Below are 21,897 nucleotides of genomic sequence, written 5' to 3' on the forward strand. Positions count from 1 at the left end.
ATCATTCTCTTTGTCAACTCCTTATTGACCGTATCTATAAGAGGATAGAAAGTTGTAATCTCTTCTATGCAGCTAGACTAGAACTGTTAAAGTTTATTCTTTCAAATTTCAATATCTATTGGTCCGCTTCCTTTAATATCCCGGTCAATGTTTTAAAGAAAGTGGAGACTATTCTTAATAAATTTCTCTGGGATGGAATTTCTAGTACTGGTTGTAGTCATCTTGTCAATTGAAAATCTGTTCATGATCTGATAATTAATGGAGGTCTTGGCGGTCTCATTGGATGCGACAGAGATACGTGGGTGATGAGAATTTGTGGCAATGTCAAGCCCCTCAAAATAATTCTTGGGCTGAAAAGGGATGCTTAAGGCTAGAGAATATGTTCTTCAATATGCTCTGTTTTTTATTGGTAAAGGGGCCCATACATTGATGTGAACTAATCCATTAATTGAAGGCAAGATTTTAGTGTCTATTTTTGAAAATAGAATAATTTCTAATTTCAAGTCATAAGGACGCTAAAATTAGTGATTTCGTTGTTAATAATGACTAGAGTTTTTTTGGTCCTCAGACCGTGAGAACGAATGAAACTATTGAGTTAATTAGTTATCAAAAGATCCCGAAAAATCTTATGGAGGACAAATTTGGTTGCGCTTTATCATCCAATGGGAATTTTACTTCTAAATAGGCTTATGATGGTTGTTTTGGTGATCGCATATCTTATGGTTTGGCTGATATTGTATGGAGTAAGCCAACTATTCCAAGGTCCTCATTCGTTTCATGGATGATGGCTAAGAGGAAAATATCCACGATTGACAATTTACACCGAAGAGAATTTTATTTTGTTTCTCTATGCGTTCTATGCCAGAATTCTGAAGAAACTGTAGATCATGTTTTTTTCACTACAACATTTTTGGTCTACAGCGGCGGTTTATAACAGCGGATACTTTTTTCCGCCGCTGTATGTGCAACTTGTTGCAGCGGATACTATTATCCGCCTCCATAGATATATCTTGTGCAGCAGATTATTTTATCCGCTTTTATAGGAACCCGTGCTTACCGCCAACTTGTTGAGTGCATATAGCAGCGGATAACTATATCCGCCCCTACAAAATGAAAAAAAAATTAATATAAAAGTTGTATTTGAGTTCATATAGCAGCGGATAACTATATCCGCCCCTACAAAATGAAAAAAAAATTAATATGAAAGTTCTATTCAGGTTGTTCTTTTATTTACCTTTGTATAAATTGAATCTAGCAGCGGATTAATATATCCGCCACTAAAAAAGCAACCTTTTAATATATAAAATTCTATTTAATGATGAATTCTCTTTATTAAAATTTTTTTAATTGAATATAACAGCGGATTAGTAATTCCGCCACTAAAAATAAAATTTTTTAATTAAGTTTTTTTAAATTGAATATAGCATTTAAATTGAATATAGCAGCGGATTTGTATATCCGCCACTATAAAACTATTTTTTTTCCGTTTTTTTGTTTATAAAAAACTCTTTTCAGTGAATTCTTCTCTTTTTTGCAAATTGTCTTTTAATTGAATATAACAGCGGACTAATATATCCGCCACAAAAAAAATTTATTTTAAATTTTTTTAAATTTAATATAGCAGCGGATACTTATATCCGCCACTAAAAAAAAAATTTATATAAAAAATTATGTTTAGAAAGTTCTTGTCTTTATTTTTTTTTTTTTTAAATTTAAAAATAGCAGCTGATTAATAAATCTGCCAGTAAAAAGTAATTTATTTCTTTTAAAATTAATATAGCAGCGGAGTTTTTTATCCGCAGCTGTGGGTACAACATTTCCGCTCTCTCGCATCTAGTTATAGCAGCGATTTTTATATGTGCTGTAGTAGGGTGTTTAGTTGTAGCGGATAAATGTGGCCGCTGCTATAGGAGGCATATAACCAGGCTTTTTTTGTAGCGGATAGATGAGGCCGCTGCTATAGGAGCCATATACAACCATTGATCCAGATGTGTTGCAGCGGAAAATAGAGTCCGTCTGTAAAACTTTCTAAACGCGCGAAATTATTTCCCCTCTTCCCTGTTCCCTCTCATTTTCCCTCTCTTTCCTTCGTCTGTCACTCTCTCTCTCGTTCTCTCATCTGTTGGTGCTTGTGCTAGTGAGCTCTCTTCGACACGTTGGATTGCAAAATCTGGTAAGCTTTCACTCTCTCTCACATCTCCTTCTCACTCTTTGCAACCCATCGATTTCTATCCGACCCTTCAACATCCATGGAATCAACCACCCAATACGACAGAAATTTCAAACCCTAGAGTTCTATTGATTTTTTATTTCGGTTTCTTTTGGTAATTATGATTTCGATTGGTTTCAAGGTTTGATAGAATAGATCATGTTGTTCTTGATTCAAAGTTTAAGTTTAATCGAATAAATCATGTGAAATGTGTTGTATTTGAGGTTGATATAGATTTAGTTGGCCATTGTGACATTATATCTTGAAAATGTGAGGCATCCTGAAACACTGCAAATGGAAATTCTTACATACTTTGGAAGTAACCATTTGAATGAAGTTTTGTATTACCATCGCCATTATTTTCTTTTTCTTATGAAATTTCCTTGATTTATTAGTTTTTGTTACATCTTATGACATTTCCCTGATTTATTAGTTTTTGTTACCCTATTAAACTGAAAAAGATGTAGTTTATGATTTGTTCTGGAATACTTCTCAAAAAAAGTGAACTTGTTCCTTCCTTCTCATATGCTTTTCTAATATGATTTTTTTTTTTTTTTTGGTACATGTTTTCTGCATGAGTTACCTTTACTATTACATGGAAACTTGTATGGGTTCTATTGTGTTCATATGTTTGTGCTGAATGTATACTGCAATATCTTATTTTGTTCCTCTTGGATCGCAAAAGGTATTTATATAAGGATTCTAAGAAAGAAGCATGTAAATGATAAAGCATCAATCTTCTTTTTTGTTTTGGATGGAGTAAAAGGAGCCTTTATTTCCTTAATTTCCTTAATTTTATATATATACATATCAAATCTATCGCCGGTTGACGAAGATATCATTAGTCATTTTTGGTAATATTTTGAGTATCTTGGTTTTAATGCCTAGCCATATACAACAATCTTCATTTTAGTGTGATACTTAGAGATCAGAGGACATAATTACCATAAGAAAAGCAAAGATGGGTACAACACGTAGCTCCATCGTAGGATTTGGAAACAGTAGCAGATATATCTCTGATACTTAGAAATCAGAGGACAGGAAAATAGAAGTCTGTAAGGAGAAACAGAGAAGTGGGTGTATATATAGGCAATTAAGGATGAGGGAATCATCCTCATCCTTATAATTTACAAGGCTTCGAATTCACAAAGCTACACACTAACAATAAGGACCACTGATTTCAAATCTTGGTACGAGACATTGAGCTCCAATGGATTACCACATTGGCAATCCAACACCACAGTTCTCTATATTTCATGATAAAACTCAGATGAAAAAAAATATATTCAAAACAAATTATTTTTTGGACTTGATCCAAGGTGCTGAAAATGGTTATTTTGTTTTTCAAAGTCCATAGAATTTTATCCACTACATCTCTGTGGCATCGGATAATGGCTTTGGATTCTACAAGGTGAGCTCAATGACCCTTAGTAAGATTTCAAATCTTACTAAATTCGTAAGGCTGGTCTTACTCTTTTATTACTATGTGCCCCAAGGGCACACGTTAAGGTGCATTAAATACACCATGGAAATAAGCATTTGAGGGTTATTTTGTTAAGAGAATTTTTTTTAAGGCATTTTTGGTAGGAAAATAAATTTTCATGGTGTATTTAATGCACCTTAGCATGAGCCCTTAGGGCACATGTTAACGAAACCCGGTTTAAAATCTCTACAATCGTTTCATATTCACAGCTGTTCATGGCTTGTGAAACCTTGGGCATGGGCATTGAACGAGTAGGGCTGCGCTTTGAAATTCATGGCACATGCCTGAAAATCGGTTCAGGCCTCATAGTGTTTTGGGTTAACGGAGCCAATTTGCGTTTTAGTCTTAATCTCTTTTTAGTCTTATCTAGAAAACTAAAAAGAGAATAAGTGGATCAAATAATTTTATTCTCCATGAAAAATAATTTCATCCAATTTTCTCCATTTCAATAATACAACCCATATCCTGGAATTGAGCTAGAAGCCCTCTCATCCCACATTCTTTTAGCTCATGAACTAGCTGATATGCATTGCTCGCCTCTGCTTTCATTCGACGTGGTCATGTGGCCTAAGAGACAAGAACATTGCAGCATATTGAAGAAGTCTACGATTACTATCACCATTTTCGGTTACTTGAATCATTGGACCAATTGTCCTCCTCTTGTTGGGGTGCCAAGCAAATTGGATGTTTCCAGCAGTCCATGTTTGCCAATTAGAAGAGTAGTACCTAGCTGTTCTCTTAAGCCTTTCATTTGCAAATTTGTACCTAAAGTGATCGGTTATATATCGAAGATGGTTTGCATCCAAACCAAATGCTTCAGTTGCTTCAACGCAAACAAATGTGGCTGATGAGGCAGGAAGGCGGTCTATGAATGGGAGACGAAGGCACCGTGAAAGTATTTTGTCCCCTAGAAAGTAACACCTGACCCATTCATTTATCTTCTCTCAACGATATCTTAGTTTTACTCACTTTTTCAGAAGTATCAATATTCATCTTGGGTCACGTTCAATGGCTAACTTTTTGGCTAAACATTTTTCAAAACATGGGTTAGAAGTTTTGGAATGGGCTGGTTTTTGGTGAGGATGATCTCTACGGTGAGGAGATCATCATCACCAAAATCAGCTCATTCCAAAACTTCTATGGAATGTTTACAAGTTGAAAAATCGTGGACCGTCCATTTTTTGTAAACTATTTTTGATGGGGTTAGAAGTTTTGGAATGGGCTGATTTTGGTGATGATGATCTCCTCACCGTAGAGATCATCCTCACCAAAAATCAGCCCATTCCAAAACTTCTAACTCATGTTTTGAAAAATGTTTTGCCAAAAAGTTAGCCATTGAACGGGACCCATTCATCTTATGTGTGAATGAATGGGCACATGGGAATACTAATTGACATGTACTTAATAAATCACGTTGTGATTCTTATATTTATAGGCACCAGTTAGAAATTTTCATGCTTTCTAGTACATAGAAAATTTTGGAATGGTTGGTGTATCTAATATGCACATTTAAATAGTTTTACGTAATGTCAATGATTTAAATTTCTTTTGCATTAATCATGTTTTATCTTTGGATAATCAATTTATTTTTTGCTGTTTCATTTTCAGGGATCTTGATAATCAAGGACTGAAGGGTTTCTTGCCAAATGACATAGCTAAGCTACGTAATCTACAAAGCATGTATGTTCTTGATAATCATCCACTTTGAGTTCATTTGGGGATTCTTCAATAGAAATTTACATCTTTACTTTTAATAAGGATTATATTATAAGAACACTTGACTTCCCAGACTTATCAAAAAGAAAAATGAATAGCGTGTCACTTCCTCATGCATGATGCATAGTTTCATACATGCCAGGGCATTAATTCAATGTTTTAGGGTCAATGTTTTGTAACAATTTCCACTGATATTGATGACCGTGGTGTTACATTAATTCCACTGATAACAATCCCATGTCCCATGTTCATAAGTTCAGTATGTTATTTTGCATGTTAAGACAATTTAACTTTTTTTTTTTTACTTGTTAGCACACATATGTGTAAATGACTAGCAATTAAAAAAAAAGCACTAAGAATTTTTTTTACTTTCTACTAAATTTATTAGTTGGTTATCTGTTTCTAGAGAGCTCTGTTACCAGATCAGTGTTTTTTTACTTTTTCCCCCTTCTCCCTTATTTTGATAGTTGTGACTTGTGAGTGTAAAGGTGGAGTTTTGATCCGAGGTATGTACTATTATCACACATAGACTATCACCTGAATAAGGTGTCACCTTCCCCAGATCAGTGTTTTTAAAAGTGGTTACATTTAAAATTGATTTTGTTAACATGGCAGGGACACTAGGCGCAAAGTTGAGGATCTTGATATGTTAGAGAGAATCAGGCTTACCATCATCAACAACCTTCTGAAGTATCATCCAGTATGTCAAACCAATTTGGTGCTCTTATTTCTACACTTAGCTTGCTTTGCTTCATCTAATTTTCCATACGAGGGAGATTGCATATAATAGAAAATTTTCTTTTATGTCATTTAATAGTCTTTCACACTCTTGCTTTGCTTCATCTAATTTTCCATACGAGGGAGATTGCATATAACTTACTGTATTCCTTGATGGTTGTTTCTACTACAGCTGTTAAAGTTCTTATCACTAGTGCCATTAGTAGATTTTCGTTTATTGCAAAAATGTTCTATAAGTAGAAATTGGTAGAATATAACCAACGACATATTCATGAAAATAAGGTTGGCTAATGAACCTTTGGCTACCTATTTTCTTATGGCAGAATATGTTAGGATTCTTTATTTCGTATGGTCTTTCGTTAAATATGTCCCTTGTGTCCTCTATTCAAAACCAATGCACGTTAGCCAACTACATCATTTCTGTCGAAAGGCTAAACCAATACATGCACATTACTCCTGAAGCCCTAGAAGTCATAGTAAAAAAACGTCCAGCAGCCAATTGGCCTGCTGTTGGCAGAGTGGAGATTCATGATTTGAAGGTATGTATGTGTGTATGTGTGGACGAATTTCACTTCCTATATCAATTTGTCACTTGGGACTGTTAGTTATGACAATGGAGATTAAGCCTTAAAGGTATGTCATGCAAGATATTGGGGAAAAGGTCGAGGTATGACACATACCTAGATCAGTCTAGACGATATCCCATGGTCTGAGTTAAGTAGAGTTGAGACATATTGAACATGGTTGACTTAGGAGTAGTCAAGAGCCAGTCCTCCATATATAAGATTGATAGACACATCTAGTGTCGATCTATTATTGACAAGCCCTAAACACAAACTCTAGCCACCATCAAATGCATTTTTAGAGAAGTTGATAAAAGTTTCTGCCATAACCCATCTTTGTGGTTGGATGATTGACTTAGCCTAACAGCTGCTTTTTTGGTTGGAGACTCCATAGAATGCCAAGCAGTAGCAGTAGCAGCAGCAGCAGCATGGGCCTTAAGATTAGGGTTGAAGGACACTTACCCTAATCATTTATTTTGCTTATCATCATTCATTCACCATGCAGGGTTATGATTTAATGGCCTGTCCTAGACACAGAGTTCAACTGTGTTGATGAGGTCATGGCCTCTTTGGCTTATAATCTATCATATTGAAATAATATCTTAGTGGGATTGCTCCTTGGGCATTTCAGTGCCCTTTTTTTTATTATTCTAGACCAGCAAACTTACTTTCTTAATGAGATCAGTAACTCAGTGTAGTGAGAATTGAACCCAAATCTATAATCATTACAAATATATTTTACCATTTGTCATTTACAAAAGTTTTACAAAATTATGAAGCCATTGTGAGTGCAGCGGAAGGAAAAAAATGAAAAGACAATAAACGAAGAAATATAGGAATAACTAGGTAAGAAAGTCTCTCGTTGAGACTATGGAAGTAAGGAATTGCAATAGGACTTAACAAAAAACACCTTATCCCTTGTACCATCCCAAAGAATGGGTACACTAATGGTATTTGACTGTTAAGGCCAATTATCAATAGGATTTTTCAATCATTAAACTGTCTTCTCAAATCAAAATCCCAAATTAGCTCCTCCCCTACGTGACATAAAACTACAAAGGATAATGCTGAAGTAACTTAAAAATGCACATCGATTGTACATTCTGATGTGGTGGAATTCTCATGGCTGTTGATATGGGAGGTCAATTGCTAAATTCATTACCTCTGTTGTTTTCATGTGCTTGCTGCGGCATATTTCCTTTTTGAACAATTCTTTTTAGTTTCATTGTATATTATTAGCGGTAATACATCTTAGAGATTTAACAAGCCTATAGAAAATTCTGGTTTTGTGAGGTTAATTTTCTTTGGGAGGCTTGTAAGTTGTCATCGAGAATGCTTAGCTAGAAAATTTGCAGAATCAGAATTATTCGCCAATATGTGACTTGATATGGGGATTATGCCACATGGCAGTGGAAAGCATATAGATGCCAGGGTGTTGAGAAAAATATGAAAGATCTGTAGCTAATTCTTATTGAAAACTGAATCCCATCTAAACACCGAGCCTTCAAAGATCAAGTTTTTGCACTCTTTGTAAACCAAGGATGGACCAATGAAGAAAGCATTTGTTAGTGAAATCTTTATTGCTCATTGTTGATGGAAATGGAGTGACTAATTTGATACTTAAATCATATGGGTGATATGTCAGTTCTATTTTTTTATTTTTTATTTCTCTCTATATCAAAGTAGCGTAGGTTGGTCCCCTCTCTTTTCATGTCAAAGATAGTGCAATCACAACCCATTTTCAAAATACTGTATCAATAGAAATCGAGGTAATCCTTCTTCAAATCACACTAGTTTGCAATTAATAATATACCCATATTAATTGTGTTAACTGTAATTCTTTTCATATCACTTGTTCAACACAACATGCTATACCATGCTTAAGCACTGGAGAAATTGTTTGGGAGAGAGAAAACTGGCCATCTTCATATTGTACTTAAGCTCATTTGTCAAAGTATTTTCTGTCTTGGTTGAGTATCCTCTTGTACTGGAACCCCTAAAAAGCATATGGTTAGCTTATCAAGCATTGTAAGTTGTCTAGTTTAATGTACTGGCACATATTTGTGCATCGGGTCTATTGAGATTTTTCTAATGTATCATTTAGTCTTGGGCAAGATCTCTTTCCGTCAGCTCACCAAGATGTGGAACGTGGCCCAAGGTTTTAAAACTCAGCGAGCTTAAACTATACAGGCTTACGTTGCATGCTTATGTTGAGATTTGTATGGATTTAAGTTTCAGACATGAGAATTTGAGTCATATTAGTTCATTGGCCACATGTCTCATTGCCTCATATTTTTTTAATTATACATGATTTAGCTTCCAATATCTCGTTTCCTGTTTTCCAACTCATTGAATTGCCTCCACCAGATGTTCGATACCTTGTTAAACTAATCAATCATTCATTAACTGTAATAGAGAGGAGTTGACGTTTACCTGAGAAATATTTGTTCACCCTAGGGGGGATTAAATACCGATGAACTTTTAACCTTTCTTGTAGATTGCATTTAATATTAAATATTTTCCTTGTTTAACCAGTTAGTCCTGTTAATTATAAAACATTTGTTCTGATATTTTGTTCTATGCGAAATTGTCAATTGATTGGCAGGTTCTTATGGATCAACTCTACGCTACAAGAGTGTGGAGCGATTGAAACCTATTGGAAAACATTTCCTTCTTGGTGGAAGTGGAGAAATAAGTGATTTTCAGGAGATTTTGCGTTATCTTGACTAACTTATGTAAGTATTCATTCATTTAAAAAGAACCTATAATTCAGGAGAAAATAAACTAAATCCATGAATAGGTTTTTGCATATGATTTATACTTTGATTGTAAGTAGTTCAAAGCTTTGATAATAAAACTCTCCTCTTTTCCCTTTTCCTATGCTCTTAGTTTTCAGTATGATCCTGTATTTGCAGGCTTTTACTGTACCCAATGATTGATGATTTTGGGCATTTGCAGCATATATGATAATATGTGGGATGATGGCAACTCTTTGGGTCCTAAAGAAGTTCACAACTATTTAAATCGGGTGATGTACAATAGGCATAACAAATCTAATCCTCTTTGGAACTCACTTGTTCTCGGTGGAGTGAAAAATGGACAGAAGTATCTTGGCATGGTAATATCATATACTATACAAATTGATTCCTTCTAAAATGTTTGTTTGATTCAAAAGGTATAATGTTTATGGTGAATCTTTTAGAAGAGATGAGTCCATGATTGAAAGGTAAGGAACATCATTTCCATGTTTAAGACATACATGCAAATGCTTGAAAATGTGAACTTGGAGATGAGGAATATTTTGTTGGTTGCACTCTTTAAGCAAAAAAAATTACACTTAAGTGTCATTCTTGAGGACATTCTGGATGGGATTCAGATGCACTCAAGCCTTTCAATATATGGCATATGGGCCTACTGCTTAGAATTTGGCTATTGTTGCATTCATGCACGATAGATATCAAGGTAGTGTAAGGGTTGCTTCATTCATTAAAAGAATTCAGTTTCTTTTGTGGAAGAGGTGAAGCAGTTAGTTGATTAAAGCTATGTAGGTTCTATCTAGGCTTTTATGGTGTTTGATGATTCAAGCAATTGAAAGGTTCATCATTTCTTATAGTGGGTCAAGGCTGTCTGCCTCCTTGGAGGTGACTTATGTTGGCTGTCTTTTGTTCTGCAACTAATTCCTATGAATCTGAAGTTTGATGACATGCTGCCTTCTCTTCTATGTGTTCCTTGGTTCCTAACTATATTTTTTTTTTTTTGTGACAATGCCTTAGTTGCCTCTGTCATAATCTTCATTAGTTAGTCTAGATATATTACAATGAAAATGAGTTCTTATCTACTCGAGTTTCTTCTTCTCCTTTTTCATTTATTTTTAATTGTTTTGAGATTCCATGTCAACCACGGAGGCATCTGCTTCAAAGTGGTTGGAGTGTTTTCGTTAGCTCTAAAAGGCTTGTTGCAGGGGATGCATTTATTTTTCTCAGGTTGGTTTTTTTTTTTCTCTAGTCTTTAGTTTACTTAGGTTCAAATTCTCATTCATCTCTGCTTATGGGCTAATTTATGGCTTTCAAAGGTGAAAATGGGGGACTTCGTGTTGGGGTATGACGTGCTATGAGACAGTAGAGTAATGTTCCATCTTCAGTCATATCTAGTCACAACATGCACCTCGGAGTACTTGCAATAGCAGGAGAAATCTATTCAAGCTTGTCAACAACAACGTTCTAGAGATATTCAGAGCAAACTTCTGGGTGGTTCAACTAGGAGTTGTACCAAGGTTTTTCCTCTTCACTTGTAGTGTAAATCTTGGTTGGTGTGCGATGGGTAGGTACTGTTTCAATACTAGCAATTTAAGCTCGCTCTTACTCTTACGTATGTGTGTTGATTTCAGGTTCACAAGCAAGGAATTGCTCTTGGGAGGTCTGTGGACCTTACTAATGGTGAATTAAAAGCCCCCAGCAAAAGTTGACTGGTTATATATATTGATATCGAGGGAGATATGATGCTTGTTGGAGATGATCCCTGGCAGTAAGTAATTGTTTCTTTTGCTTATAATATTGATATAATTTGTCATTTTTGAATGCGTATTTTACTCCAATTGGGGTGCCAACTTTCCGAAAAGGGTGTAATTGTGCATCTGTAGGGTCTAGTATGCTTCCAGCAATTGCCGCATCAGTGAGCCCATTTTCATTTGGAATTCAGGTTGCTCAATTTTTACGATTCAAGTCTCGTGTTCTCGAATTGAAAGGTAAAGGAATGTTGTTAAATTTTTTTTTTATAAATTTTTTGAGTTATGGCTTCATATACATCTGTTTGCGGTTTCCAATTTTTGAGATCCTTTGTATTTGCAACCAAACATGAGCCCAAGCATAGAACAAGAGAAATTAATAATGATTTGGATTATATTTGTTTGTTTCGAAATGTTTTGGCTAAAACCTTACAAAATATTTACTCCAAAGCATTCCATTCTTCAAGAATGACCGAAACATTGCTTAGAGACGAGATTTTAAACCTTGAAGAAACTCAAGAAAATCAATTTTATAGAACAATGGCCCTTCGAAGAAAAGATTTCCTCATAGAATGTTTGCTTTTCCTGAAAAAATAAAAATAAAGATGCAATCATACACCTTCATCACCATCTTTGAATGGTTGAGAGGTCCCTGTCACCACCTTCACCCATCACTAGATTGTTCTCCACGACCATCGATTTTCAATACAAATTCCTATTTCTCCACTGCTTTTATTGGTCTTTCCTTGGACTTTCCTCTTAGTGCTTGTCATGTTATCATGCTATTCAATTGTTTCTTAGGATGGCTACAATGATTCTAGAAAATACAGTTGACTCTTATTTTTATTTATTTTTGGTCATTTCTATGATTAATCTGAACTTGATCTGTTTTTTTTTTCCCTTTAATAAATGGATGTTGATTTCTCCAATTTTGATGGTGTTTCTACAATGGGTTTCGTTTATTTTGATGAATTGAATGAATTGTGGCGTTACTTCGGTTTCGTATTTTGTTTTGAATATATGCCAAGCAGGACTTGTTGAACCATACATTTGATGCTGAGTTGTTGGGCCATAATTGATTCTGGTTTTTGATAATTAAACCAAATATTCTTAAAACAACTCTAGTTCATGCAAGTTATACTAGATTCAGATGAGTCCTATCTACTTCATTGGTGTTATCATTTCTTCAATAGAAACCTGATCAAATTTGTGTATCTACTCCCCTTTCAAACAACTTATTGTTGAAGCATGGTACATAGGTGGCCTTTACCAAATTGGCATGTTTCCTCATTGGGGTGTTTGGTCAAAATGGAATGGAAAGGTTAGTTCAGATTTCATATTTTTTCTGATCTTTTGCTTTCAGTTACTTCCTTTGAACTCATTGGGGTGTTTGGTCAGAATGGAATGGGAAGATTAGTCTTTGATTGAAGTCTTAGCTGTTATGTTTTCTTTGCAAGTAGCAGAATTGTTAGGTGAAGTTTTGTGGTCTAATTGGGTGTTTTTATTGCAGATTATATTACTTACTAGTTCTATTGTTAAAGGAGAAAAAACAGATATTTGTTTATTGTAGGACAAAAAATAATTATTATTTTTTTTTAATTTAAAAATGACCTATTGCAGCGGATCTTAAAATCCGCCGCTATATGATGTATATTTTTATTAATTAAAAATGTACCTACTACAGCGGATTCTAAAATCTGCCGCTATATGCTGTATTTTTTTTAATTAAAAATTTAACTATTGCAGCGGATCTTTAAATCCGCCGCTATATGTTGTATATTTTTATTAATTAAAAATTTACTTATTGCAGCGGATATATAAATCCGCCTTTATATGTTCCATATTCTATTATTTTTAAATTTATCTATTGCAGCGGATATGAGAAACCGCCGCTATATGTTGAATATTCTATTAATTTGAAAAATTGATCTATTGCAGCGGATATGTATATCCGCCGCTAAAGATAATACATTTAACAGCGGATACTCTTTTCCGCTGCTACACTTAGCGACGGAGGCAACAGCGCCGGATCTTGTTTCCGCTGCTCATCGCCGCAATATCTTGTACCGGCGGAAATATTATAATATAGCGGCGGAAAAATCCGCCGCTGTAGGCCAAAAATGTTGTAGTGTTTTTTTCGAATCTCAGCATAGCAGTTGGCTTTGGGGAAGATGTTTAAAAAGTTTTGGAATTAGAAGAGTTCAAGTTGGAACCTTTAAAGATGAAGTGCAACTGATTACAAGTGTCATGTTTCCATGTGCAGTTGTGGCAAAGATGTTTTGGCTTTCCTTAAATGCTTTAATCTTTGGAAAGAACATAATAAATGCATATTTGAAGAACTTTTCATGCCAAGAAAAAGAGTTCTAAACCAAGTGGAAGAAGCTTTGAGGATTATGTTTGAAGACTACGAGGTTATGACTTCCAAGAAGGAGGATGGGCTGAAATTCTTCAACGCATGGAATACTCTTTGTATTTTTAAGGAACCACAAGTTAAATAGTTGTTTTGGCGATGTATGAAGGAGTTACAAAAATTAATACTGATGGTTCTTACACTTGAGCTGGTGGAGGATATGGTTTTGTTGGCAGGAATTCGGATGGTTGTTTGAGATTTGACTCTCGGTCCGTCAAATTTTATGAAATTCGACGATCTTGAGCCGTCAAATATAGGGCTTTTTCACATTGTGACGTGCCTTGCACATGCTACCTTAACTAGTATAAAAAAAAAAGAGTCATGTTGGGGTGACACAAAGGGAGACAGGGGTGACACAACGACGTGGTGTAGTGCACATTACCGTAGATGCTTTTCCACAAGATATGAGTAAAAAGTATCTACGGTTATGTGCACGCCACCACATCGTTTGTGTCCCGTTTATGTCATTCTGGCATTTTCCTAAAAAAAAAAAACTGAAAAGTGAACTGGAAATGTTTTATGCCAAAGTATCTTTAGATTCAAATTATTGTTCGGTAAACATTTGATAAGCACTTCCTACTTTTGCAAAAAGTGAAGAAAACAATTTCAATTTTAGATTAGGGATTAGAATTACGCCCAACAATCATGTTCAAAAAATCTCATCCCCCATTGTACCAACTAAAAAGTTAACTGGGTTTATAATTAGAATCGAGATAATATAACTTACCCATGTGGCATACTCAATCGACACCCCTAACGTGACATGTTTGGGAACCATAGATCTGCCCTCCTAAGGATATCGAACTGCGCTTCCCCATGAAGGCAAACAAATCTTGGCGGATCTATATTCCGAGGAGGGCAGATCTACGATTCTCGAACATGTCCTGTCAGGGGTGTCAATTAGGTACAGCATGTGGGTAAGTCAGATTATCACAACTCGTATAATTATTGGGTCTTTAACGTGTGCCCTTAGGGCACAGGTTAACAAGTCCACATTTAAAGAGCTTGCTGGAGTAACTTTGAAATGTACATTGTGGGGAACATTTCTAACATAGATGTTTTTCATCAAGATGCAAATGAGATCTCGATGAAATCATCTATGGTTCTAGGTTCTGACACACATCCACGTCAGAAATGTCCCCCACCAACCATGTACATTTTAAATTATTATCCATAGTTAAATCATTAAAAGGTAAGGGTGGTGTTCAGAGGCCCTAAAGATAGTCAAACATTGTGCCAAACATTTTTTTAATGTATGGGTTAGACGTTTCAGAATGGGCTGATTTTTTTGTAAGGATGATCTCTATGATGAGGAGGTCATCCTCACCAAAAATCAGCCCATTCTGAAACTTCTAACCCTATCAAAAGTGATTTATAAAAATTGGATGATCCACGATTCTTCAACTTGTAACCTAGGGTTAGAGATTTCGGAATGAGCTGATTTGTTGTGAGGATTATCTCTTCACTACAGAGATCATCCTAACAAAAAATAGCCCATTCTGAAATTTCTAACCATTATTTTCAAAAATGTTTGGCACAATGTTTGGCTCTCTTTAGGGTCTTGGAACGCTTCCCAAAAGGTAAATGCTTTTTATTATCGCATTTTTAAAATTTACTTCAACGAGGGAAAGAGAAACGTGGGTAACTGGTTCTGAAACCTAACTAGTGCAAGAACTTAAGATCTCATTATAAACATGGGGTGGACTGGATACCAAACTTTTTCACACACTCTGGCAAGTTTACAAGTAATGAATTGTTCAAAGCATCAAGATTGCATATCTCCCTCTTTCTTCTCCTATTATTTTCCAGCCCAAAAATATTGATCATTGATCAATCAGTTTGAGGCATGGCATCAACGACCCCTCTAGTATTTACAGTTAGAAGGCGTGAACCTGAATTAATTGCTCCTGCTAAGCACACACCCCATGAATTCAAATACCTTTCGGATATTGATGACCAAGAGGGTCTTCGGTTTCAATTCCCAATTATACAATTCTATCGAAGCAGTGTGTCGATGAAAGGGAGAGACCCTGTTGAGGTCATTAGAGACGCGATTGCTAGAACACTTGTTTTCTACTACCCGTTTGCGGGTAGGCTTAGGGAAGGGCAAGGGCAGAAGCTTATAGTTGAGTGCACAGGCGAAGGTGTAATGTTCATCGAGGCTGATGCAGATATTACACTGGAGGAGTTTGGTGACAGACTTCATCCACCTTTTCCATGCTTTGATGACCTCCTTTACGACTTTCCAGGGTCCATAGCTATACTTAACTGTCCTCTCTTGTTGATTCAGGTGATGATAAATTACAGCTGCCTTATACATACCACCATCTATAGCACTAGTTATAATATTACAGTTCTTCTAGCAAAATATGTCAACCTTATAGACTTGCAAGAGTGTGAGAAATATGTCAATTAGATCATCTTAGAGGTCAATTATATCCAGCTCAGCTGAACATCATCAGGTGCACTCAAAAGGAGAAAAAATAAAGGCTAATTTTCTCAATTGCCACGATCACGAACGCTTATTCATTGTTCTCAACTATTCTGAAGCAAATCTCCCACTTTTACACCAGAAATAGAATTTTTTTTTTTTTTTTTTTATTCTGCTTTTCAATTTATTTCTAAGACTCCAAACACAAAATAGAATCACATATTTGTCTTCTGTTGGTGCTTTGTCTTCTGTTGGAGGTAGCTTTGTATTTGCATAAAGAGTCTTACATCAAAGAACGATTTTGGTAGGGTAACACTTTTCTCTATTTCATAAAATTTATCCTAAGTGCAGTTTCATCTTTGTGTCACTATAAATGCATAACCAACTTGTTTTAGAGTTTATAAGAGAGGTATTTTCAAAAGAAAGTGAGAATGAGAGATTATAATTAACTTTGGTTTTTCAAGGATATATTATAGTGGAAGGATATCATGATTACCCGTGGACGAAAGCAAGCGTTCCGAACCATGTAAATTTTGTATCAATTGCATTTTCTAATTTGATTTACAAATTCTTTTATTTCTTAGTCTTTGTTCACTCCTATTTCCTACACATTTTGATTACTTCATTATATTTAATTAAGTATACCCACAATAACAGATAAAACTTAATGAGGATAATTTTGGTAATTTGGGGATGCCTTCACTACATGGGAGCTAATGTGCTTCCTGCAAGATATGTGAGGAAAAAGTCTCGAGCCAATGTTTTTTCATTTTGGGACCGCCATATGAAGGGGACACCAGCTTTATCTCACATTACTGGGATACTGGGTGTTGATAATATATTAATATGTACGTGGTTCGAAATATACCCTCACCCAGTACGACTGACAAACCAACCAAAATCACATGGAAGTCGAGCATTACTTTACTGCATTTGTACTTTCAAAACGAAGGATGATAGCTGTATCCTTTGCCCAACACAACATTAGGGCTCCCTTATCTTGAAGGATCACTACCCTTGAGATATCTTTAATGAGTCGTGATAATCTGACTATGTACCCTCACATGGCATACTCAATCTGCAGTCCTCGGGATACATGATTCCCTTGAGATATACATTTCTATGTGGAAGTGCAGCCGTGTATCCTGATCGAGGAGCACAAATCTACGGTTCCGAACTTATCACGTCAGGATAGCTGATTGAGTTTGCCATGTTGGATGATTAGATTATCACGATTCATCATTAATATTTTAATGAGATCTTTAGTATTATAACGAGGGGTAGAAGTGGCTGGACACCAAAATTTGAGTGGCCATAATTTCCCCCACTTTTATCTTTAAATTTAATATAATTAATCAAAGTCATTTTGGTTAAAATCCAAGATAATTGCAATCCCACTGACCTATAATTACATCATTATTTTTCAAAATTATAAAAATAGAGTCGTGCTGAGGTGACAAAGGGGGACACGTAGGTGACACAATGACAAGGTGGCGTGCAGATAACCGTAGATGCTTTACAGCGAGATACCAATAAAAAGCATCTAATGTTATGTGCGTGACACCACGAAATTTGTGTCAGTCCAGCATTAATGATAAAAAATATATTATTTTACTATGTAATCATCAAAAACTCTTTTAATTAATATTTTAAATTATAAATAAGCCCTTCTAATGCATGTGCGTTTGCACATGTCACCTTCTAGTTGCATAAAAGGATGACATGAAAAAATTATAACCTATTATTCACCGTGATAATTTGAACACTAATTCCTACTGATTTAAATGTGCACAGGTGACCCGACTGTTGTGTGGTGGATTCATTTTTTGCCTCCGGGTAAACCACACCATGAGCGATGCTTCTGGGCTGGTTCAATTCATGATCGCACTGGGTGAAATGTCCCGTGGCGCACATGCCCCATTAGTGCAACCTGTGTGGCAACGAGAACTTTTAAATGCTAGAGACCCACCCAGAGTGACATGTGTACATCACGAATATGAAGAAGTCATTGAAACCACAGGCACATTGATCCCACCAGATGACTTGGTTCACCGATCATTCTTCTTTGGCCCACAAGAAATAGCGTCTCTACGGAAGCACCTACCACTTCATCACCACAAAAAAATTTCTACCTTCGAGATAATCACCGCATGTGTGTGGCGATGCCGCACGATCGCCCTCTGCCTCGATCCTAAAGAAGAACTTCATCTCCTCTACATCGTGGATGCACGTGACAAGTACAAGCCACCGTTGCCATCTGGATTCTTAGGCAATGCATTGGCATTGGCAGTGGCATTGTCGACAGCAGAAAAGCTGAGTAAGAATTTGTTTAGCTACGCATTGGAGTTAGTGAAGAAAGCAAAGACCAATGTGACAGAAGAGTACATGAGATCATTGGCAGACCTAATGGTGATAAAGGGTCGGCCCCACTTTGCTATGGTGGGGACCTATCTTGTATCAGATGTGACACGGGCGGGGTTCAGTGAGGTGGATTTTGGGTGGGGGAAAGCAGTGTATGGAGTATTGTAAAATTCATAGTTTTATTTTCATTTAATATCTCATTCATTTATTGTTGAGAATAAGTTTTGAACTCAAGACCTTTTGAGTGTTTTATTGTAAAAAGTAGTACTTTCCTTTTTTGGTGAAACATAAAAGAACTCTTTTCTTTTTCCTTTTTTGTTTTACTTTACTTTATTGGTTTTGAAAGTTGTAAAAACTTAACTTCTTTCTTTAGTCCCACATCGGGTAAATACAAGGAAAATTCTCAACTTTTTTATGATCCCTCTCTCTTTAATGCTTGAGTGTGAGAGAGTTAGAGACTGGGCCTCGCGCGCACATGGGGGCCCAAGGCACTGTGGGACTGCAGCCCATTGAGTTTGGGGCCAACCTGTCGAAAACCCTTAGTGCGCATACGATGCGCGCGCAGGGGGGGGTGCAAATTTCAGGATTTAAGCCTCGCGTGATAGGCCCGTTTTTGCTAAACTTTTATTTAATCTCAATCATTCTGATCTCTCTAACGAAATATTTTCTGATCTCTCCTCTTCTCTGATTTCAACTCTTGCTGCTTGTGAAAAGTTCGATCTAATCGAGTTCGCCGTAGATCTGCTATTTCCGAGTGCACGGTTAGCAGACAGTGACTGTTGAATCTTGGAAACCAAACGCCAGAACCGACTGCACTAAGGATTGAATCCTAAGGAGGCGAAATTGGTTTTAAGGACAGCGGCTTCTCCATGCCTCAGTCACCGATAAATTCTTCCAATTTCATCGAATTGTTTACATTATAATATTGCTTATTAATTATTGTTTCAATAAATCAGATTCATAAGAATATCCAACAATCTTAAAACCAAATTTTTATATCTATATCCTGTTTCTGTTTCTGTTTCTGAACTTTAAAACATGGATTTTAGACCCGAACATGTGAAACCTGACTTGTTGAAACCAGAACCTTTTAATGGAAAATTTTATCGAAGATGGAGCCAAAAGATGCTCTTCTTCCTTGAAGCCCTTAATGTTTTGTTCGTACTTAAAGTAGAAAAACCTACAGATACAGACCCTAATCTGCAAAATTGGATCAAAGCAGATGGAATTTGTAGGAATTATATTTTATCTTGTCTTGTAAACACTTTGTATGATATTTATTGTGTGTATGGTACTTCTATAGAATTATGGGGGGCATTAGAGAAGAAATACGTAACAGAAAATGCAGGTGTCAAAAAATATGTAGTTAAAACATTCTTAGAATTTTTAATTGTCGATGGAAAGTCAATTATAGATCAAGTAAATGAATTTCAAAACATTATTCACGAGTTGACGTATGAAGGCATTAAATTGCCAGAACAGTTTGTGGTGTCATCTCTAATTGAGAAACTTCCCGAAAGTTGGAATGAATACAAGACTAATTTGAGGCAGAAAAAGAAAGATAAATCTCTTGAAGACCTCATTGTCCACATTAACATAGAAGAACCTAGTAGACTAAGAGAGAAAAATGGTAAGGTTAAACAATTTGTTACCAAAGCCAATCTCATAGAAGGAGATTCTCAGCCATATAGGTTTAAACCTAAGAAAGTGTTTAAAAAAGAGGGATCAAGGACTAAGAATAGTGTTGGCTTTAAGAAGTCAAAAGGTAGTTGCTTTGTATGTGGTAAACCTGGACATCATGCAGTTGAGTGCAGATTTAGGAAAACTAAAGAAAAATCAAAAGGGAATCATGTGAATCTAACTGAAATTAATAATGACACTATTATTGCAGTTCTCTCCGAAGTCAGTCTTGTGGAAAATCCTAAAGAGTGGGCAGTTGACACTGGTGCTACGAGGCATGTATGTGGAAACAGGGAGATGTTTACTTCCTACAATTCTGTGGGAGATGAAGTGGTCTATTTAGGAGACTCAAGAACATCTCAAGTTGCTGGAAAAGGCAAAGTGATCCTTAAGTTGACTTCTAGGAAGGTGCTAGTACTCACAGATGTTCTTCATGTTCCTGCCATTAGAAGAAATCTTGTATCTGGGTCTCTTTTGAATAAAGCTGGGATTAAACTTGTATTTGAGTCGAATAAATTAGTATTGACTAAAAATGGGGTATTTCTAGGAAAAGGATATTGTAATGGGGGGTTGTTTGTACTTAATATTATGAATGAAATTGCATCGTCTTCTGCTTATCTTGTTGAGTCAATTTCTTTATGGCATGGAGGGCCAGCAATGGAGAATGTAGGGAACATTGCTGGGCTGATAACCATATACACACAATCAAGAAACAGCAAAGGTGAGGATGGAATAGTGGTTCCAATTAACTTGCCAAGGCCCACCATGCAAAGGTTCATGGTGGAGCTAGAGAGAATGATTGGAGAACCTGATGAAGACACAGATGGTAACACCTCCAAATTCATTGTGTCACCACTATAAAGTCTGAATTCTAGTCAGTAACATCAATAGTAACAATAGCTCCATTAAACCAAAGGTTGAAATGTTTGATATTTTTAATGGATTCTCAATCGATTGTATCCCTAGAAAATCATTATTTATCCCTGAATAACAAAAAATGATTTCTACGAAATCGTACCAAAAAAGTTAAGTTTCACCATTCAATTTTAATCTTAAATTTGGGAGTTTGGTAACCATCCATATCAACACATATGATCAAGTCAAAAAGGTTTTCTTTCTTAATTCTTTTCTTTTGAACCTGAGTTTTTCCATGAAATTTAGAAGTTTGTGCTGTTGGATTGCCAGTTTTTATATTCATGTGGGCTCAAAGAACCTTTGTAAGATTTGAGATCCTACTAAATCAGTCATGATAGCATGATTCATAAAGAAAGGTTTGCTCAAGTAATAAACTTGATAAAGTATAGGAGTTTTTTAAATAAAATAGGAAGAGATAGGACTGCTCCACAAATCTCTCAATAGGAAATTTAGAATATGAATAGTATAAGTCCTCTTAAGAGAAGTTTTCTTCTAATTAGTAATGGTAGGGGATCTAGCGACCTGATTCAATACAAGTTGATATGTAATAAATATATTTTTTGCTAAGTATATTTAACATATTAATATATTAATATATTAATATGAATAATTTTAATCAATTATCTATATAATAAAGGATTGGGATCTGTTGACTCCTAAGCATGACTCATGAAAAAAAACTAATGATCTCAACCCTTTAAACACAAAATCCAATGGTTGAGATTTATGAGTATCTTGATAACACAAATCTCAGAGAAATTCATCCCGATGATAAATCTCAACCATTAGATTTTGCATTTAAAGGATTGGGATCATATGTTTTTTTCTTGAGTCATTATTTGGAGTCAAGGGATCCTTACCCTATACTAAAACACAATGAAAAAAAA

General features: G+C 35.6%; 1 protein-coding gene and 1 long non-coding RNA gene across 13 annotated transcripts; both read left to right on the top strand.

Moving 5' to 3' along the window:
* The first annotated feature begins 1,810 nt into the window (after nucleotides 1-1,810).
* On the top strand, nucleotides 1,811-13,767 carry LOC147391739 (uncharacterized). 12 transcript variants are annotated; one of them, XR_015183111.1, is made up of 10 exons: nucleotides 1,811-2,173; nucleotides 5,301-5,372; nucleotides 6,024-6,108; nucleotides 9,315-9,444; nucleotides 9,625-10,692; nucleotides 10,782-10,982; nucleotides 11,097-11,233; nucleotides 11,349-11,453; nucleotides 12,473-12,534; nucleotides 12,724-12,798. It is a non-coding gene; the product is annotated as an uncharacterized LOC147391739 (long non-coding RNA). The 12 variants fall into 12 exon arrangements; XR_015183113.1 differs by lacking the exon at nucleotides 12,724-12,798 and adding an exon at nucleotides 13,477-13,767 and having other exon boundaries at nucleotides 1,814-2,173; XR_015183112.1 differs by lacking the exon at nucleotides 12,724-12,798 and adding an exon at nucleotides 5,876-5,914 and having other exon boundaries at nucleotides 1,814-2,173; nucleotides 12,473-12,717.
* A 1,600-nt stretch (nucleotides 13,768-15,367) lies between these two features.
* On the top strand, nucleotides 15,368-20,956 carry LOC147391740 (benzyl alcohol O-benzoyltransferase-like). Its single transcript, XM_086459488.1, has 3 exons — nucleotides 15,368-15,913; nucleotides 17,849-18,574; nucleotides 20,723-20,956. Exons 1-3 carry the CDS (start codon nucleotides 15,470-15,472, stop codon nucleotides 20,954-20,956), a joined length of 1,404 nt encoding a protein of 467 aa, XP_086315614.1. The 5' UTR covers nucleotides 15,368-15,469.
* Nucleotides 20,957-21,897: the final 941 nt, after the last annotated feature.

The sequence above is a fragment of the Akebia trifoliata genome, chromosome 11 (genome assembly GCF_017979445.1).
Source record: "Akebia trifoliata isolate Shusen 1 chromosome 11, ASM1797944v1, whole genome shotgun sequence".
Lineage (NCBI taxonomy): Eukaryota > Viridiplantae > Streptophyta > Magnoliopsida > Ranunculales > Lardizabalaceae > Akebia > Akebia trifoliata.